General features: G+C 41.3%; 3 protein-coding genes across 3 annotated transcripts; all 3 read right to left on the minus strand.

Annotated features, from left to right (window-relative positions):
- Nucleotides 1-2,521: 2,521 nt before the first annotated feature.
- Nucleotides 2,522-4,475, minus strand: LOC306837909 (cytochrome c oxidase subunit NDUFA4-like). Its single transcript, XM_079365776.1, has 4 exons — nucleotides 4,307-4,475; nucleotides 3,490-3,578; nucleotides 3,238-3,298; nucleotides 2,522-2,805 (listed from the first exon to the last, which is right to left on the minus strand). Exons 1-4 carry the CDS (start codon nucleotides 4,346-4,348, stop codon nucleotides 2,749-2,751), a joined length of 249 nt encoding a protein of 82 aa, XP_079221902.1. The 5' UTR covers nucleotides 4,349-4,475; the 3' UTR covers nucleotides 2,522-2,748.
- A 971-nt stretch (nucleotides 4,476-5,446) lies between these two features.
- On the minus strand, nucleotides 5,447-12,051 carry slc35b1 (solute carrier family 35 member B1). Its single transcript, XM_079365771.1, has 9 exons — nucleotides 11,471-12,051; nucleotides 10,422-10,525; nucleotides 10,108-10,238; nucleotides 9,966-9,996; nucleotides 9,053-9,213; nucleotides 8,808-8,934; nucleotides 6,843-6,949; nucleotides 6,541-6,694; nucleotides 5,447-6,133 (listed from the first exon to the last, which is right to left on the minus strand). The coding sequence occupies exons 1-9, from the start codon at nucleotides 11,593-11,595 to the stop codon at nucleotides 6,081-6,083; spliced, it is 993 nt and encodes a 330-aa protein (XP_079221897.1). The 5' UTR covers nucleotides 11,596-12,051; the 3' UTR covers nucleotides 5,447-6,080.
- Nucleotides 12,052-12,584: 533 nt separating this feature from the next.
- Nucleotides 12,585-20,449, minus strand: fam117aa (family with sequence similarity 117 member Aa). The gene is given in 9 exon segments (XM_079365848.1): nucleotides 12,585-13,603; nucleotides 13,606-13,793; nucleotides 14,129-14,306; nucleotides 14,409-14,676; nucleotides 14,836-14,952; nucleotides 15,567-15,683; nucleotides 15,886-15,981; nucleotides 18,454-18,599; nucleotides 19,810-20,449. Coding segments are annotated over 9 exon segments (1,383 nt in total). The 5' UTR covers nucleotides 19,934-20,449; the 3' UTR covers nucleotides 12,585-13,454.

Below are 20,449 nucleotides of genomic sequence, written 5' to 3' on the forward strand. Positions count from 1 at the left end.
CAGCCACTATCAAGATGTTTTAGTCAGGACTTTGTTGGTATGAAAACTGCAGGACTCTCTGCACTCCCCCTGTGACTGGTCTGCCCGACCTTTGGCGTGACCTTTAGAAGACAATTTGCGGCAGTAGCAATTGCTCTGTGCCTCGCCTCACATTATTTTCCCTCATTATTTTTTCAATGTTACCTTTGTGGTGGGGCAGAAAAGGGTTGGATTCCACACAGGGGTCAGGGGTCAGGAGTAAGAGGGTAAAGATGCAGGTCAGACTGGCTCTACAGTTGTGTTCAACCTGTGTCCAATGAGAATTTATTGCCATAAAGCCATTTAAACTCTGAACCCTCCAGCTGTCAGTCAAAAACTGACCCTCAGTGGTGACTGTTAGTAGGTTGGGCGATTAGAAAAGCACCACAGCAAGCAGGAATGATTTTTAAAGTTTCTGGAGGTTCTAATTGTCAGGAAACAAAAACTTCCCATAAAAGGGAATTCCTTTTTTTTTTTCTTTTTTTTTATCCCTGTGGTATTAAAATGATTTTAGCCATACTGCTAGCACGGCTTTGGGTCATGTTGATTAGTGGACTCTTGTAGACTGAAAATGTGCAAACTGTTAAATGAGACCACATAATCTTTTTACAGAGATTCATGGCCTAAATATTCAAAGTCCTCAAAACTTATTCACAGATAATTGAACCTTTCCTTATCATGACCACAGTTAAAATTTAGGGTTCTGACTCATAAGGATATGAACTGAGAATAACTTTTTGCCTTCTACCATCATGGTAAAAGCATGTTATCATGCCTGTTACTGTTATTAAACATAGCTGCAATCATGAATGTAGACTTGAGGCATGTTATTTTTTAACAGAGACTGTATAAAACACGGACGTAGTCTCAGTGACATCACCCATTAGTTTCTAAAGAGGCGTTCTAAAACCCATCCATGGGGGTCACCATATTGGAAAGTCTTTCTGTATACTGCTACTGGATGCCTTGAATTTCCCTCGGGATCAATAAAGTATCTATCTATCTATCTATCTATCTATCTATCTATCTATCTATCTATCGATCGTGTACCCAGCCACGATGGATTTTTTTCTGCTATAATAATTGGTATATTAACATTTGTCTGGGGCTTCCTCTATTTTCCGAGCGAGCCTTTTAGCATGTTGCAGGTTGTGGCTTGTTTTGTATTTTAACAGTCATAATAACATAAACAAAGAAAACCATTTCCGGCAGTTTATTCTTCAAACGTAGAAATATCGACCTATACAATCATGGATACAAAATTTTCCAAACACAATCCTCATAATGTTTTACAAAAGCATATAAGAGTCCTGATTAACAAAAGGGTCATCTGTGCTGCAAAAATCCTCAATGGCAATCTTCTAAGATGTTTGTGTCACGTGAACTAGTTATGGCTGTTGCATTCAATACAAGAAACCAGATGCTTCACTTTGTCTTTGAGTTGGGAATTGGTAATTTAAAATACTCCCTGAGATACATAGAGAGGCAGTAAATAACGTCCAACTATACTGGCAGCATGAAATAAGGCTCCCTTTAATTGAGAGGTGGTGAATTAGTTCTTTTGTACATTCATCTTTTTTTTCACTCTTAACAGTCGACAACAGGTCTTTGTTGTGTAGCCACACAGTATGTCAAGTACTTTTGTTTGCGTTCACCAAATTAAAATGAACAAATAAATTAGCTCTTGGAAACTTATGTATTTTCAAATTATTTAAAAAAATTGGCCAATTAAGCTCTGACAAATTGAAATGAGAAAAAAATCAGCGTCATTGAGAAGGTGGTTTAAGATTTAGATGTGGCCTTCTGTTCGAATCTGAAGGTCTCCTTGACATTTCCTGCAATGTGTTGGCTGCTCATCCGTGTCGCATTTCTCAGAGCTGCAGGGACGGCACGACCTGTTGACATTTACACACTCATCTGGATGAGAATGATGGCATTCTATAAGGAGTCACACCTACACGTGTCCCGCTATAGAGTCCCGTTTCCTCAGCTCAAGTGTCACACATGAACATGCTATGGCGTCAAACAAACATAAATCAACCTTTAGTGGAGAAACCAGGTTACTGCGCTCATCTTTTCCCAGCGTGCGTCTGTCGAATCTTTTGAAAAACTTGGACTGAGTGAAGTCGACGTACAGGACAACGGACTGGATGCTTGAGGTTTCATCACCTTATCACTGGAATGTCACAGCCACTACCAGAGGGAGCCGCTTAAATATAACCAGGTGGAAGTTTGCCCCTGCTAGAATGATAAGGCTCTGGAGAGCAGCCAAGAAATGTGCCACGTAATGCAACAGCAGCTCAGTGAAGGCAGGACAGAGGTGAAATGAGGAGAAAGCGATATGCTTGTTTAATAACAGCCAGGCATGATGTAATCGTAAACAATGTGTGGAAGGTGGTCTCGGTGGTAATGCAAACTAAGTGTAATAAAATGCATTAAATAAACAAAGTTGAAGCAAGATCTTGTGCATGCAAAGCAAAATAACGATTGACAAAAACACAAATAAGGACTGAATTCTTTTCTCTGTACGGAGGAGAAAAGACTCCTTCAATTTATTGACAACCACAATCAATAGACAAGGTTTGAAAAAAACCAATGAGATGCAATGGGGAAACTTAAATATGAGTCGTTGTGCGGGTGAAGCCTCTGCATCCATCAGGTGTTTCGAGATAGTTTAACCATGGTGCTGTGCGGAGCAGCTTGTCTTTGTACTTTTGGTCCAGCTGATGTTTAGAAATCAGGGCCCTGCTTCTTCAGCGTTTTGTAGTCAATGTTTACTGCGTAAAACTGAGAACACAAACAAATCTAAGGTCAACAACAAACACAAACACTTTCAATAGAATAACTGGCAGGAAAAAAAGACTTACGTTTTTTTTGTGTTAGGGTATTTTCCTTCACTGTTAGATGATTAACATTTTAAAAGGTCACTGAGTAAAGCTTCTTGTAATGAAGTTAGATGCTCTTTGTAATTTAACTGATTTGTTAAACTCCTACTGTTGTTTCTGAGAAGTTAAAGACTTCATCAAATGTGTTCATGTAAGACAGATTTAACCAGATTATGTCCTTTGATCAATCAGACTAAGAGACTAATCCATGGCTCAGGACAAGCCTGGCCAAATTCCATTATGAGCCCTGAACCAAAAATACCTACTCTTAACAGCAATGGAAATCTACACAGCATTTGTTGTTATGATTTTCTGAGAGTCAAGTGGGGCACACCTTGTACTGATCAGTGGGGGCCATCTTGTTCCAGGGCTCTGGGTTGTTCTTGCGATCCCAGCTGCAGAAGAGGAAAAAAAAGAAAAAAGGGAACATGTCATGACAGACAAATCAACAAGAGAGAAACTGTAAGCTACTTTCCCCCTTTTCTTATTGACCCACACACTCTGGATGCTGTGAGAAGAAATGTATTCAGATAGGATATTCATTTAAAAAAAATAAGATTGATCATGTCATGAATGCTCTTCTCACCACACATCTGGGTTTCTCAGGGCCAGACGTGCCAGGTACATCATGGACATGGCAGCTCCTCCACCGATGAAGAAGAAGAGTGGGATAAGCTAGGATTGGAGAGATGATAAAGGTTAGACCCTTTATTCACTTAAAAAGAAAAAGTTGTCATAGGTTTGAGGAGGCGTTTTAAGATAAGGGGGAGACTGCTGACAAATATTACACAGAAATCGTTGCCCTACTAAACTAAGGCTTAAACAACTTTACACGAAATGTACCTGTTGACCTTGTGCCCTGCAGCTGTCCTGTGTTAAGACTAGTCAGTTCAACCCCATTATTATCTCTATTTAAAACTTTCTATCAGTCCCCACTTCTTGACCAAGCTTGTCTATCCAAATGAACTTCCAAAAGTTCAGTGGCGCCGTGTTTACCGTCGCTAAATATAAGTGTTCGTGTACGTAAACATCTCAAGTAGCTATTTGCTAACGCCAGCTAGCCAGCTAACTAGTAGCATGAAATGTAGGACCCTCTTTCTGGGCTCGTCTACTGGGTCAATCTGTGACCTGGTTTGACTCCTAAGTATCGACTGTCTGAAGTCCCTGTGCTCGGGGTTTACTACATTGTATTGATTTGCATTTTTTGAGGGGAAAAGAAACACCGAAGCATCCTTTTTCTGGGACAAAATGTCTCAAAGTCAGTGCGGTCACAGTCGGGAGTACTAGCACTGCTAACTAGTTAGCCTAGGCTAGGTTAGCTACACAAGCTCACAGAAGGGGTCAGGTATTACAATAACAACTCTGAAATTATCTTTTATTGAATATATTTGGGATTTACTTACGGCTGGGTGGCTTCTCAGCTGCTTGCGGACTGTGGCGAGCATTTCGACTGGTTGTGAAGACGGGTTTATAATTTGTACAGCAATAAACGGATTACCAACACTGTCGCCAGACTGGTGCTCAATTTAATCTGAAGGTTTGAGCGGAAGAAAGGCCAACATGAGAAACAGGATGCTACACACACTGCCTGACCGCCAGCAGAGGAAAACACACGTTTACTAACCATTATACATGACACATGCAAAGCATTTCTGTGAGACTGTATGTAAATGAATGCAATTTATTTTGTATGATTTCATTAAATGCTGCATATAATTCAATCCGTATCTCTTTTTTTCTGACAGCATTTTATTCTGGCAAAAATAATTGTTAATTTGTTAAAAAAGGTCGCGAAATCATTTCATTCATTCATCAATCATTTTTCTACCCGTAAAAAAACCCAACCTATAAATCAATATTGACGTAAATCACTCACAAGGTGGCTTTACTTTGCAATTGAAAACATAATGGTATATATATAAATAGGCTTCACACGATATTGTCTATTTATTTATGGTGGTTTTATCTTGATCTAATGCAACATGTACAATTTCAGATGATTATGATGCAGTATTAAGTGATAAGCAGCAATTAAGTTATCTACTTCTGTGTCACGATGGAGATAAGCAGCCAACCTCCTTTATCAATACAAGTCGAAGTGTTTACAGCAGTATACCAGCAGGGGGCGCTGTTTGTTCCTCACCAGAAGTTGTTTTTAAGCCTAAATTAAATAATTATTCCACCTGTTCTTAAACTATCTAACCTACATTTCCACTTTTATATTGCATAAAATATTTATTTTTAAGCTGCCGACACAGGTTGAGGGTGCATAGAGACATCTTTTTTCAATAATTTCTCAATATCATGGGAAAATGAATCATAAGTTTAAGTTATGATTGGTAATAAACTGTTTCATTAAAAACAGATTGAACAAGTGTGTTATTTTCCCTTTTAGCATTAATAAGTGCTGATCAATATAATGTGCTTGTTTGATATTTTACAGCCATTTGATCAAGCCAGAAGCCAACCAGAAATGAGAATCCATCCCAACTAAAGATTTCCGAGCCATACAAGATTTCCCAACACAAAACAAAACACCATGATTTTATAACAATTCTCCTTTTTAAGTTATGTTCAGCTAGAAGAAAATAAAGTTCAATAACAATAAACAATTCCATAGTGAGATTGGACATAACACAACAGTTTACATACAACCGTTTATATTTTATAATAACATGATGCTAGGCCAAATGTCATATGTGATTATTGCACATATTCAAGCAACAACTTGTAAACCTTATTTGGTAATAAGAACATGGTTGAAATGTTAGGCTTGTTTCAGTATCTATCAGGGGGGGGAGGCTGGTTTCAAAAACAGATACTAGTGTCTACACAGTTGTTGTTTTTTTGTTTTTTTTAAACTTCTTTGTCTTACCGCCCATCATAATTCTTCTGCTGCTGTGTGGTGTCGTGTAGTTAAGAAAAAAAGATGCAAGTGGCTCAAGACAGTTCATCCAGGATTTGATCCCAAGTTTACCGTATCTCTTCAACATATCCACTGTGCACAACAGGAGCTCCGTTAAATACAGTTGAAGATCTGACCATTGTATAAAAAAAAAAAAAAAAAATCCTCTGCACATACAGGATGCCTGTACATGAGGTTATGTGAAAATAAGATACTGACTATAGAGTATTTTTGCTTGTTTTGCAATCTTTCCCTCAGGTGCTCCATATGTTTCAATGGGTCGTCTTCTTTGGGCCTTTGCCAAATTTAGCATCAAATCCGAGACCTGAAGTGAGAAAAGCAAAGATCTGTGATTAAACAGTCAGAGCTTAGCATCAGCCGCTAAACACAAATGATGTGACACGTAGGTCCTCACTATTATGACCCTTTAAAACACAAAACATCACGAGCACTTCAACATCTAATTGAAACATGCCAGTGTCAACTGTCCTTACTCGCTTATACTCTCAGTGCATTATTTACCAAGCAGTTTGCATAGGAAGTGTCGATATTCTAACTGAGCCTAATTGTTTTTTTTGTTTTTTTTAAACGCATCATCATGGGTAACAACTGAAGTCTTCAAATGTGTTTTTGCAAGCAGTTTACCATTAAAGGCATCCATTAAAAAAAACAAGCTGGCATCAGTTAGAAAAGGATGGGATCTTTGGAGCTGGGCTAAGAATGAAATCTCACCGAGAAACACCAAGATGGTGCCAACCCACTGCATGGTGCTCATAACGTTGCCAAAGAGAATAACCGAGCCGAGGATGGTGAAGAACTTCCGGGTGGTGGTGACGATGGAGCAGGTCAGAGGCCCGAAGTACACCACCGTCATGAAGATGAAGGTCTGCGCATGGATTTGAGGAAAAGAAACACACCAAGGGAAAAGGTTGCATCACATAAATGAAGTCATTTCCAAAGCTTTTACTCAAGGACACATTTCTTTCACCCTCATCATCGACGTGCACTTTCATCATCAAATCCCTTTCGCTCACCTGGCCTAAAGCACTGGTCAGTGCGAACAGAAGAATGTTGTAGAAGATGCTCGGGTGGCGTTCAGTGAAACTAAGGAAGTCCCAAATTTCCCCCGTCCACAACACAGCTGAAAGCAGAGAAGAAGAAGAACAAAGTATTGACGTCTAAGATCGAATACAGTGTCTCACATTTGTTCTTGGTCATCTTTGTGTAGAGTGCAACGTTCACCGTGTGGTCATATAGCACCACCATGTGGCGTCATGCTGTAACTTTGATTTCAACCGTTGTGTGGGGGCGTCATTAATTTGTGGGAGTGAAGGTACAAGAACACCTTCCTATCTTGGGAAATAACGGCACTTCAAAGCGATCAAAAGGCAGAATTATTGCAAGGGCAGCAGGAGTGTCTTAAACGGAGGACGTCTGAAGGTTTTTGGACACAGCTTGACTCTGGATTCTTTTTAAAACAAATACAGCTCCTTTTGTGACGCGCCCTTTTAAAGCAGGAAGCAGATGTGCAGCAGCGATGGAACTTTCTCGGAGATACGAGACGCTGCCAATTAGTTTGCTATAAGACAGATAACCGGCTCTCAGTTCTCATACATGGTTTTGATCTGATGATTGTATCTTTCAGCCCATTAGCGCCTCACTTTAGAAAACACCTCATTAGACCGCCTTCGTTTTAATGCACCTCAGTCTTTAGAGTATTGTGGAAACCTCCGAACAGGACCGAGGGCTTTGAGGTGCAGCATTCCTTATCTATAAAGAGAACACTGAACACTTTCGCCTCCACTGAATTAATGAGATTTTTGGACCTGAGAGAATTGTGCTCACCGTTCAGAAAGCCGATGCTGATCATGTTGTTTTTGCGTCATTTTTACTTTTTCTTATTGGATCGCCATGACCTCGAGCATCACAGCACATCACAGAGACAGCTATACAACTAAGCTGTAACCACCAATCACATCACAAAGATCTTAACCCTGTATTTAAGATGATTATTTCTGCTGGGTTGACAGACATCAGCCTATGTTGCATGCCCCCATGTCAGCAGCTGATGTGCATCTGTTGCATGTATTTAATGCAGGTTAGAATATATAACTGTTGATTCAGAAGTTGTTGTTTTGTTTTTGTTTAAATAGACAGGAGTCCCCTGTTGGACAGACTCTTATTTGTTTTCATGGTTAAATGTGAAGGAGACTCTCAGCAGTAATGGAGTCTTCCATCATCAGATCAACAACAGAAGACATGTTTCAGAGACTGGCAACACTTAAGATATGTGAAATCACATCGCTCATTCAAAATACAGACGCAAATAATCACCCAAATGGAATAAACATTGGAATCTTGAATCGGCTAAACTGTTATATTAAACAACCGTATCAGTACCGGCCCTGACGTGGGTGCTTCCTAAGATAGAGAAGAACAGTAAAGACCTTTGTCTTTGAACACGTCTACTGTAAGAAAAAAAAACCCAAAGACGTAATATTTACATAACTATGAATTGACCTGAGTGTGACTTTGTGTTCAATGAACACAAAGAAAAATCACAGAAGTAAAGAAACATCAAATTAAATCGAATAACTAAAATGCAATTTATGAAAAAAAAAAAAAAAAAGGAAAAAAAAATCATAAAAACTGAATAAGTACACTCGAATAATTGATGCATTGTCATGTCTGTCTGTATCCATGCTTACACAATGAGTGACATTAATACGTTTAAGCTCAAGCAGCATGCAACAACATATCAGTCAATGTCAGATGCTGCATAGTGACAATTTTCCTTAAACCTGTTTGATACCTTAGAAGTTCATTCATTTACACTTCCCGCTTCATTCTGTGATATTTTGGCAGAACTGAACCACATCAAGGTGATTCTTCTCATTAGTTTCTCCTCTCTGACAGCAGGGAGCCAATCAGGGAACAGCCTTGGTGCGGGCACACGTTCGGTGAGATGGGAGTTTTGGCTCAGAGCTCAGCTGACTCACCTAGTCCCAGCACCAGAGTAGACCACAAGTTAATGTTGAGCATCATGTGGTTGGCGCTGGTCTGGAAGCGGGCCCTCATGTGGTCCTGGGCCACGCCAGTGAGGCCGTCCAATGTCAGAGAGACGAGCTGTTGACGCAGCAGCAACACGGCACACGAGACGATGAAAGAGAAGGCTTGGCATTAACGACACGTGGTAATACATGGAGCTGCAACGTGAAGATGGACGGGACACGTACGAACTCACCAACAGAACCTCTCCAAACCCAAACACATGGCCGTCTGCAACCGCCGAGCTCTTGTTTGGTTTGTAGAGAAACAGAGCGACGCCGCTCACAATGAGCAGCACACACAGGTACTTGGCCAGAGGATACTTCTTCCTCAGTATCGTCACGCCAAGGATCATCACTGCAACAGCACGACAAACAGCATGACAGATGGTTTGTAGCCATGGAGATCACAGAGACGTGTCTGACGTTCGCATTAATATCCTACAGTGTTAGGTCTACAACCCTGTGAGGGGGGGGGACACGGAGGGCCATAGAGTGTCTGAGTGTTTCAGGATGTGAACTCGAGATAACTAAGCAGTAAGTGTGGGGATATAACATCCATGTCCAAACACAACACTCTGCTGTATTCTGTGTAGATGCTAAAAATGTGCTTACTCAGTGTCCTTGAACAGAGAACCTCTCTTTACAGCACATCACACTATGACACCTGCAAGGTTATGGGTCTGTCAATATTGACACAGATTAGCAGGAAATGTACACAAAAAGGACGGCTGTGGAAAAACTACAAAACTCTGATGAGTCCACCAAAGAATCTTTGTGTCATCGTTTTGTTGCTCTTATTCTTTTAGTTTTTTCTTTGATTGTATTTCTGCCTCATTGATTGAATTGTAAAGACAACTCTCTGTTTGGTGATCATTATTAATATGCGTTATATAGAGATGATACAACTCCCACAAAGTAGTTATTTGTACATGTATACAACATGATCTGTATGATTAAACTCCACTGGGTCATGAGTTAGCTGTTTTGTTTAAAGATGTTATAGAATCCACTACATAGAGACGTGTATCTTTAGGCCTTGGCGTCACACTAGCTAGTTTTCTATAAGTCGTAGTTTAGGGAGGTAAATAGATTAGTCGTCACATTTACCTGGTATGGGTTTGCAGGATTTACCCAACACCTAAAAGGGTCAAAACATAGCTTTAGGATGAGATAGCACAAAGTTTTAGTAGTTAAAAAAAAAAAACATGACAAACTCATTGTGGTAAGTTTTCTAAACGGACAGATTCACCTGTGTGGGGTAGTTGACATACAGAAGGGCAGAGTTACTGGACACCATGGCTCCAAGATAAGAAAGGGAACACACTCCATAGAGCCAGCTCTTCGTCAAGTCTGGTTTGGAGCCCTCAAAGAACTGGATCACTGATGATGAAGAGGAATATTTGATTGAAATAAAAACACAACTTGGTAGCTTGTAGTGCAAATAATATGTCAGGTTGATACCATCAAACGAAAATAAATAAATACGAGAGTGAATTTCAAATTCATGACAATCCAAAGTGATTTCTTTCGACAACTTCCAAAATATATCCAGGACAAACTTACAGATTTTAGCAAACAGAGCGCTGACGACACACTGGATGAGGACTAACGTCCGGGCAAATCTGAACTTCTCCTTTTGGTCACCCTGACCGTAATCCCCTCTGGTGCTGCAAAAGACAAACACATATCTCTGTTAGGTGCAGAGATCACAACTGCTACAACGGGTGTGAAACTCAAGTATCCTACTTGGTAGAAACGTGGGTTTTTTTTTTTTTTTTAAAGTGGAGTGCTTTCACAGTTCTCCAAGCTATAAAAAGCCTCCTCAGACAGGAGAGGCCATAATGCATTAAATTACAACAGACTGGGCAGCGTGTTAGTGGTGACATTTTGTTCAGGGATCAAGAATGTCTAGCAGCTGTGTTGCTTGCTGTTGTCAATGGGCAATGTGTAATGAGGAACTTGTGTCTGCACTGAAATCAACAATAGTTTGTGAAAAACGTACAGAAGAGACATCACCAGTTGAAGTCACTTTGAAACGTGATATTAACGTTGACTTTCGTCGTGGCATAAGCAACACCACACCAACTGTGTCACGACTGAGTGTCTGATCTGCAATAAAGGCAGAGCTCCCATTACTTCATTCCCTTCGATTGACTTTCAATTGAAGAATGAAAGACGCATTATTACACTGCAGGCTGATTAATAAACAAACATCACATCCATTAATTCAATTAAATCAAATAAAAGATATATTTTAGAGGTTAATGACAAAAGCACTTGTCAACTACAAGCTTTGGGGATTTTGTGCCAACTCTGTGACTTTGTTCATTTGCACGCCAAACTCCATTCAAAAAACTGACAGTTTATCGTCAGACTGTATAACTTCAGCCTTTGTAGTGGGATCTAAATACACTTCGCAAACTAAGACAAAGTAAAGCTTGAGTCCTGCCACTGTCTATACGTTTATTGTGCAAACGTTTTAAGTGCGTCAAACCAAAATATGATAAATTAACATTCAGGCCGGCATAAAATTGGCACATTTGAGAGCGGAGTGAGAAAGCAATACACAACGAAAGGTGTGTTAACGTGAACAGGTCGAAGCGGTGACTCACATTGTCTCCTGTAATATCCCGTAGTAAAAATAACAGACGAAGACTCCGAGGAAGCAAACGGCGAACCGTATCCGCATGTTGTCCCACAGCGAGGCGGGCTTCCCTGCTCCCTTTCCAGCAGCCATGCTATCGTCCAGCAGCAGCCCGGGGATAGAAACCGACACCGCTGTGCTCCCTGCTGCGCCCCTCAAACCCACGTCCCGCTCCACTGTAGCCGATGTCACGAGCCCGGAAATGGTGCTCGCGCTCTCACGTTATTTGCGGTCTCTCAGTGGTAACTTAAGATGAAGGACTTGTCTTCTAAACGGCTCGAGCACAGGGAGTGTGTGTGTGTATCCCTCAAAGCTTGCTAATGGTACCTCAGATTGGTGAAGCTGCAGACAGCTTGTTATCAAGCTATTTAGTCATTGCGTCTCATTCATCTTTTTTTATCGCACCAGGAAAACTTGACATTCATATAAGTCCCATTTTCAGCTGGACTGCAGAAAGCACGCCGTCAAGCCAGTTTTTGTTTTTTTCCATTGAGAAATTATAGCATATATTTAGTTACAGAAAAGCATTGGCGTTTCAACAAAGGACCATATTGATGTCGCCGGTCGAGCCTGATGAATTTAATTAAATGTGTTAAATCTTTTAGACAAAAAAAAATAAAATTATATGTTCTGCGTCACAACGTCAATACAAAGCACAATACACTTCCAGAGAGTTAAACATTTACGTTTTATTTTTAAACTATTAGTGGCTGCACATTTCATGTGGCAATAGTGTAGGCACCTAACAACAAATAAAGAGGGCCTTCTTTAAAGAGCGTCGCAACCTGTTTGGTCGTCGTAGGATGTGGATTAAAATGATTGGTCCATGTAGGGCAAAAGAGAACCTTCTTTGACCAATCACAAAGCAGCTTTCTGTGAAATGGGAGGGGCTTACATTTAAAAACCTCAAATCCACGTGTCATAACCAGGCACAACAACAACAACTAACCTTAAATTAGAGTCAATGCTTATTACAGAGGGTATTGTGGTTGTGGTGGCCTGTATTTCGTAGCTTTTGTCCTCAGTCAACAGCCCTTGTTTCTGCTTTTATCCCCTTAAAATGTATGAGAAAAAGATCACAGTGAAAGAAACTGCATTTTATTCCATATGAACATTAACTTGAACATATCCATGCCAAAAACAATACTTAAACATCAGCCCTTTCTAGACAGAACCACATAGTATAAAAAGGCTCATGAAAGAAAATAAAAATACCTGTTTGGTAAGAGCAAACCCTGCCTTTGGTAAAGCTATGAAACCTGTTCCTGTGTATAAATCACCAAATGCAAATGCATCCAAAACTTCATCAGTGAATACAGAAGAGGTATCATCAGTATAGAAAGATTATTTCTATACTATACAAAAATATTTCTTCCATACATCGTGCGGTACTTACTTGTGTTAGAAAACTAGCCACCACAAACAAAAGACCAAAATATGCAACATGACAGTCGTATTTCATGAAATGAAAGGAAAAAAAATCCATCAAGTACTTTTGTCTTTTATCAATCAAGTCTCAAAGTATAAATCTTAAAGTGTATTCAATTATCTTTATCTGAACAATACTATTCAAAGATGTAAATCATTTGTAAATGCTAATAAGAAAGTAATACTTGTATGCTCCAAGTGCTTTGGTTTTTTTTAGAATTAATTCACTGACATACAAGTTAAACATCTCAATCTGACAGTTGTTTTTGTCAGAATTGCTGACACCAATAAGAAATATTAAAAAGAACAATTTCAGATATAATTCAACCTTCTTTTTTTTGTCATTTTCCAACTTTTCCAGAACTTAAGCCTTGTTTGTGTTATTCATAGCACAAATAGGTTTGTGTCAAGTATCTCCAAGCATCCTGCAGAGGACATTATTGATAAAGCTGCCAGATTTAATGCCAGAGTTCAAGTGTGATGTTGAAAATGTTTACAGTGGCAGTCTAATTTGATTGCAGTGATCACTGTAACTTACAGCAGCAGTGATAACCTAGATGAACACTGGTGTAATAAAACACATCCAGTTTCTGCCAGTCCTGATGGTGCAGTGCGGTTAAGTCCAGAGAGGCTGTGCTCACAATTCCACCTACTGCATGCCAAGGTGCCTGGTGGGAGACGCCTGACCTGGGCAGCCTGTGACTGGAGAGACTGACAGGCCCCGGAAGAGGAGGTCCATGGAGGGCAGTAGGGGCTTCAGCAGACTGACGGGGCAGAAAGCAGAGCCTCCATGGGGGGTGAAGTTGACTTTATTTGGGTCAGGACAGGATGGCTGGAGAAGAGGCTCATCCTGACAGGCAGATCTGAGGGTAAAGAGATGCAGAGCTGGTTGGCACTTACCTCAGAATACTTTGTTTTCAAGGGCAGAAAAAGCTTTGCTTACAATTTAAACATATTCACAAAATTAAAATAAGTCAGAAACAACATTTATTTTCATGCTACTTTCTTTGCTATATAAGTCATAGTCAATGCCAGATTATGGTATAGAATGTGCATGAAAAAAGTACATTTTATATTCATAACCATTCCTGGTTCTTGAGGGAGATTATTCCAGCCATAGTGAAAGAAATTGCTCACATAATTATACCGTGTAATAAAGTCGATGCAGGATGCTTTGGTCTAAACCGTGTTAACTTACATTGCCTCTTCACAAACTTGTATTCTCTCACAGCCCTCTGGTGGCTTGCGCTGGAAAGAGCGGGTTTTTGTGGCACGAGTAGAGGAGGAGGAGCAGGTCTGCATCAGAGGAGGGTCAAGTGCAAATAAGGGGAGCGACGAAGACGGAGAGAGATGCAGGTTTTCACATTCCACTAACTCTGCAAGGGGTGACAAAGTACACATGTATAACACTTTTAGACAAAGTTGACATCATGCAAAACTTCAGTATACAGTTGTTGATGTACTGCGTAGTGTCCAACCTGGTTTTCCAATGGTGCAGGGTGAGTGTGACGGACACAGCAGAGACGGGCTAAGTGGGCAGGGGGAGTTTGAAGGGGACAGTAGCGAAGGATCCAGAGGACAGGGGGAGTTTGACGGAGACAAAAGCAATGGATCTAGAGGACAGGGAGAGTGAGAAGGAGAGAGGAGGGAAGGATCCAGGGGACCTGGGGACGGCTCACTCTGAGAGCCACTGCTGCATCTCTGGGCGGGGTCTGGGGCCCTGTGGCCATCTGGGATATCTAATATCTGAAAGGTTCGAGAGAAAACAAGAAAAAAGGGTTAGTGTAACTGGAACAACTGAGAGCGTGGGAGAATATGTTTAAATCAATGTTTTTTCTTCTTATAAGGTCTGAAACTATGTTGAAATGAAAGTATATCATCCAATTTCTGTGCTCTAGACCTCACCTCAAGCTGATCGTTGGCTTTATCAGAGACAAACACTTCCTCCAGCTCCAAGTTCAAACCTTCAACGCTACGTCTCAGCCGTGAGGCGAGTCTGTTCAGAGGCATCAGGGGCAATGTCTGGAGCAACACAAGAAACATGAATGCCAATGCAGAAGAAGTGTGCCAGATAATGAATGCAACCTTTTTTCCATTTAATCCAAATTATGTAACGGTGTCGAGCTCAATTCTTCCGGGGTCTGAATTGTAGGAAAGTTAATAACCATTTGAAAAATTCTCACCTGAATATTCAAAAACAAGTAAGGAATGGTGATCAAAATAATGTACAAGGCGAGCTAATAGTAGTGGAGTAGTGCCTGATTTTAAAGCACCCAACGCTGATCATGGACTTCACATTCAAACGTTTTCTATTATTCAAATTTCTTTCTGATGTTTTCACCCATGTTTCATGTAAAACTTCAATAACTGACTTGAGATATTGCCCTTAGCACGGTGTTATATGCTGGTTTCAAATAGTCTTTCTGTGGCAGCGTGTCACTAACACACAAGCTTGGATGACAGCAGTTACTAAGAAAAGCACCTGTGTTTTTTTATATCTCTGTTGCTGAGCTCCTCCTCGTCCTGCCTGGGCTTTGGCATATGTGTTCGGCGTGGACATTTTGTTCAATTCATCCTTTTGTTATCTTTTTATGTTGTCGAAAATTTTAAAAAAATCAGAGAGAGCAAAGATCCACCTGAGAGACGCCTGCTGCGTGACCTGCTGGCAGCGGGTGGCGGTGGGGGAGCTCCTGTCCTGCAGGGGGAGGGGCATGGCGGGAGCGCTTCTGCAACTGGCTCCTCAGCTTTGCCACCTGAAAAAAAAAAAAAAAAAAAAGATTCTTGAGTCACTTTGATTCATCTACAAAAAAAAAAAAAAAAAAAAAAAAAAAGGTCACTTGCTTCCCCCTCAGGGGCTGCTGGCGTTTCACACCATGAGTGCTCGACGTGCAGAGTGTGTGGTGTGAGAACGAGAAACGGGACAATGGATTCCTAAACTGCTGAAGAAGTACTCGCCTCCCTCAGGTGCTCAGCGCTGCCCCACGATGCCGAGCGCTTGTGTCCAACAGCGCTCCTCCTTCCTCGTGTCTCCTCGGCCCAGGAACTTGGAGTCTACGCGGGGGAAAAATAAATGTTCACAATGTGTTAGCAAACACCTAGATGTAAGGTAGCAAATGGCCTGTTATTGCTTCTCCTTTTTTCTTTGGCGAAACCATTGAGTTTGTGTGGGACACGACAACTCAAAGTGCATAACAGAAGTGGAGCTCCACAGCTGTGTCAGACACCTGCCTCACAACAGCTGTACAGAGGCAGGCAACGAGAAAACCACAAAACAGCCCTGCTTCAACACGCTTAACAAAAACATCCAAACCACATCTTTGTAGACCCTCTAAATATAGTGCAAGCAAAAGCATTCAGAGCATTTGTTATCACCCATTAAGAAACCCCCCTTATTGACAAAGTCACAAACTGTGGAGGAAAACAGTACAGAAAAACAGCCACTTCTTCTTTTGTTAATCACAGCTCCAAAGCATCCAATTTTCCCTTCTATATATCGTACCGATTTCTTCACGTTGACTCTGGATCTTCTCCCAGGCTGCTTCTGGTCAACTGCTCCCGACTCCTGGCCGTTCATCATTGATTAAGACCCAGGCCGAGTTGACCAAGACTCGTAGCCCTTTGAGGCTTCAAGTCAGCTTCTTCACACACACTTTACCAACACTCTGGTCCCCTCACTTCTTGATCATGCCATTCAGAAGGTGGCTAACTTTACAAACAGTCATGTTAGCTCTCACTGCCTGACCCTATGTCATGGTCTCCTTTCCCCCTCAGAAATACAACCTGGTCTTTAGATGTCGGCCTCACAACTTAAAAAAATCCTGCTGGTGCCATAATCGCCTACTGGAAAGCAAAGACACCATCTCCTGCACCTTCACTGTTCACTCACATGCAGCCCATCGCTCGGCTAAATAAGTCAGAATGCCGTATGAGTCAGTCATACAGAGACACGGGTGTTGAGTTACAGTTGGTGACCCCCACAATCATCCAAAACATGAACATGGGTGTGGGGGGTCATGGGACTCGAAGCTATAAAAAGACGTACCGGTCTGGCAGAGCTGGTGTTTCCATTTTGATCGACTCATTAACGCGTATTTAATTCCTGTTTGCAACACGCCGTACATAATCAGAATAGTGCTTCGTCCCTTGATTATTTTGATTAGCGATTAATCTGTCAATTCTAGTTCTGTCTGAAGTCTCAATTGTTCAGACAGCTATCTAAAGTGAAACGATGCTTGCTTGTTCTGAACAGTTTAGACTTAAACAATATCTAATTATAACATGCAAAACAGAGAAAAGCAGTAAATTCTCACATTCAAAAGGCAGCTCGCTGGTGGTGAATTTTCCGGACTTTTACCTGCATATGTAGCTTACCCCTACTTCCTGTACCTACACTGACATTTTATGTGGGGTCTACAAGTAGTTCACCCTGAAAATTGTGGATTATTGGAGTTTTTGTGAATGTGTGGAAACAACATAAAAAATGGATGGTACATTTATTTCTGCTACAAACAAGACCAGTCACCTGACATGATGCAGCCTGCATGCTTTACATGTTATCAGTTCAGACTGTGGACATTTGTTTACAAGGGTGGAAATAATGTTATATATTAGGATTGTGTTTTCCAGTGATTTTTTTTTAAAGCCAACATGGACAAAAAAAGATTATTATCATTATTCAGTTTATACATTAAAACATAGCACATGGATAGGTTATGAAAAAGTGTAGTGTTCGTACTATGGCTCCTGTTATCAGAAGATACATGCTATATGCTTTGGATCTTCAAACTAATGGTAATTTTCAATCCCTTAATGAGATATGTTTTTTGTTTGGTTGTTGAGAAAAAATATAAAAATCTCTCATGCCACAAATCCACAACAGCAAATCTTTTGTCGGAATTAAAGAAAACTGAAGAAGTGCAAACTTACGTCTGATAAAGAATGAAAAAAAAAAGCATCACACAATCAGCACTACGATCTGAAGTAATGCAGAGGAACCCTTGCACAAGGAGCTGCAGGGTGGGGCGCATGTGTGTGGTTCAGGCGAGTGCTGGGGGGATGGGGTGTCTGTGTAATGAGGTCAGGAGGGGTCTGCTCGTCACAATGGGGGCAAAGGGGGTTCACTTTGGGGTTCTAAACCGTGTGTGAAGCGAGGGTGAGGGTGTAGAGCTGGGTTGATTTTAGTTTGGGCTTTGCGCATCAGTTAGGAGCAGATACAGTAGAGGGGGGGGGGGAGGAACGGCAACTTTATCCATTTGACTTCCTTCAACCCGCAGCGTCAAACTAGAACAACAAAACACCTGCAGAGCCAACGTCACACATCTCGTCTTTTATAGAAATTGTTAACATAGAAGAAAACCAGAGCAGAGAAGCATTTATCACCCAGTGTGCGTCTTTAATGCAACATGAAGCAACAGGTTTTATGGGAAAAGTGTTGGGTAGACTTCTATTACCCTGGACCTGTTGTGTGTTAATGCAGTAACTACACTGATAAATGTGACTTTCTCATGGTATATTAGTATTCACCTGTGTAGCTTTGTCGTTGACACAGCTAACAGCAGCGCTCTCTGCCTCTTTGGGCCACTGTCCCTGCAGATAGGGTCCAACGATGGTGTCCAAAGAAAGAGTGCGGCGGATGGTGGGCTTGGGTGGACGTGCTGATGTTCTGTCGGCTTTTGGGAAGAGAAAAAGAAACACGCGATAAGTCAGTGAGCGTATGAGGCTGTGCAAGTGTCCGGTGAAAACAATGTCTTCTGCAGATGTTTTGTGGAGTCTCGCCTTTGAGATCATGTTTAGCTTGTAGCAACATTGCATGTGACATTTAATGAGGACAAACATTATCTTAAAACCAGCGTTTTACTAAATTGCTCCAAGGCTTCCTCCCCACCAACAAGAATGTGGCGTGCAGAGTTGTGTGTAGTTTTGTGTGTGTTTATGTGTGTGTGTGTGTGTGTGTGTGTGTGTGTGTGCTTGTTGGCAGCTCTTTGTAATCTCTGGCAGGTGTGGACCATGCCTTTGACCCGGAGCTAAGCCATCACTAAGAATATAGCATATCTACCACACACACAAACACAATGCATGTTGTCATCAGCACAGTTTACAGGCCCAGGCAGGATGTATAAATAAACAGCACAGCATGCACATTTGACTTTGATGGATACAGTTAGATGACGTCAAGCTCGGGGTAAAACAAAGACGCTGTCACTGTGCTAGTATGAAACATGCAGCACAGATCCCACAGGTCAGAGTGCACGGGGCCACTCACAGTCCAAATAACATTATTATTAGCATAGTGTTGTGTTTCAGGGTTAGCCGTTGCAAGTGTTGACTTTGACTTTTCATCTCATAGCCTGCTGGAAACTTTTGGAACAATTTCGAATAACAAAATTAATTGAAATTGAGGAAGCTTGCTGCCTGCATAACCTTTTTGTTTCAAATTATTTGAGTGCCATTTCCGGCGTTAAAATCTAGTAGTTGTTCTACTTCTTAATATAAATAGTTAAATAAATGTAATTCATGAAATAACTAGTAGATAACTTTACAGACAGTAAAGTTATCAGGTTTTTTTTATTATGATGAATCAACTAATTACTTTCACCTACTTTCCTTTTTGATCCAACACAAATAAAAGTTTTGAAGTGTTTTATTTTCTGTAATCAAATCCATTAAATGTAGGTCATCACCATCAATAATTAGTATGTCTAAAGTAGTCTACTGATGATACCTTGAGTCTGATAAACTTTGAAGCTGTGGACCTCATGAAGGTAAACTCTGATTTAACCATTTCCTCCTCCTCCACCGTTTGTGTGTGTGTGTGTGTGTGTGTGTGTGTGTGTGTGTGTGTGTGTGTGTGTGTGTGTGTGTGTGTGTGTGTGTATTTACCGGTCCTGGCCTCCCTGCAGAGGAGAGAGGAGCCCCTCTGGAGCTGATATGGGACTGTGGCTCTGAGGGGCAGCAGGCTGGGGTTGCTGCACCCCCAAGGTGCTCCTACACTTCTGCCCGACATCCCCCAATCCTATCTCGGGTTAAGAAAACACACACACACACACACACACACACACACTCTCTCTCAGCTGGCTTTGCTTTCCGTCCTCTTCGCTGCAGACCTGCACGGCACTGGCACCCCTTCGGCCCACATTCAATCCATCCTCAAAGATGATCCACAACTCTGATCAGGCCACCAGCTCGAGTTTTGTTTTGTGAGAATGACCATGATTTCTGAGGCTTGAATAAGTAGTTTCTGGGTTGCAGAGAATCCAACTGCTCTTTTTAAAACCGCGTTTTATCCTTCATCCTGCAAAAACAACGCGCTTCTATGGCTTTTTTCTGTGAAGTGTCAACACAACAGTTGAGCCCCGTGTGTCACTGTCTAGTGTTGTAAACAGGCGTGTAGACGACGAGCGTGTCGGCTGCTGCAGAATACTACTGAACACTTATTGGTCTTCACATCACTCCGTCGCGTAAAGGGAAACTCCTCCCAACACGTAAAGTTCCCGATTCACTTTTCTCTCCTCCTCCTCCT

Source organism: Symphodus melops (genome assembly GCF_947650265.1).
Source record: "Symphodus melops genome assembly, chromosome: 17".
Classification (NCBI taxonomy): domain Eukaryota; kingdom Metazoa; phylum Chordata; class Actinopteri; order Labriformes; family Labridae; genus Symphodus; species Symphodus melops.

What these genes read in the sequence shown, in the direction of transcription:
- slc35b1 (XM_079365771.1), bottom strand. Translation starts at nt 11,595, where the DNA reads ATGGCTGCTGGAAAGGGAGCAGGGAAGCCCGCCTCGCTGTGGGACAAC. An exon ending in GGTTTGGAGAGGTTCTGTTG is followed by an intron (nt 8,935 to 9,052) that starts GTGAGTTCGTAC and finishes CTGCGTCAACAG; the next exon opens with CTCGTCTCTCTGACATTGGA. An exon ending in TGACCAGTGCTTTAGGCCAG is followed by an intron (nt 6,695 to 6,842) that starts GTGAGCGAAAGG and finishes ATCCATGCGCAG; the next exon opens with ACCTTCATCTTCATGACGGT.
- LOC306837909 (XM_079365776.1), bottom strand. Translation starts at nt 4,348, where the DNA reads ATGCTCGCCACAGTCCGCAAGCAGCTGAGAAGCCACCCAGCC. An exon ending in AGCTGAGAAGCCACCCAGCC is followed by an intron (nt 3,579 to 4,306) that starts GTAAGTAAATCC and finishes CTCCAATCCTAG; the next exon opens with CTTATCCCACTCTTCTTCTT. An exon ending in CTGAGAAACCCAGATGTGTG is followed by an intron (nt 3,299 to 3,489) that starts GTGAGAAGAGCA and finishes CCTCTTCTGCAG; the next exon opens with CTGGGATCGCAAGAACAACC.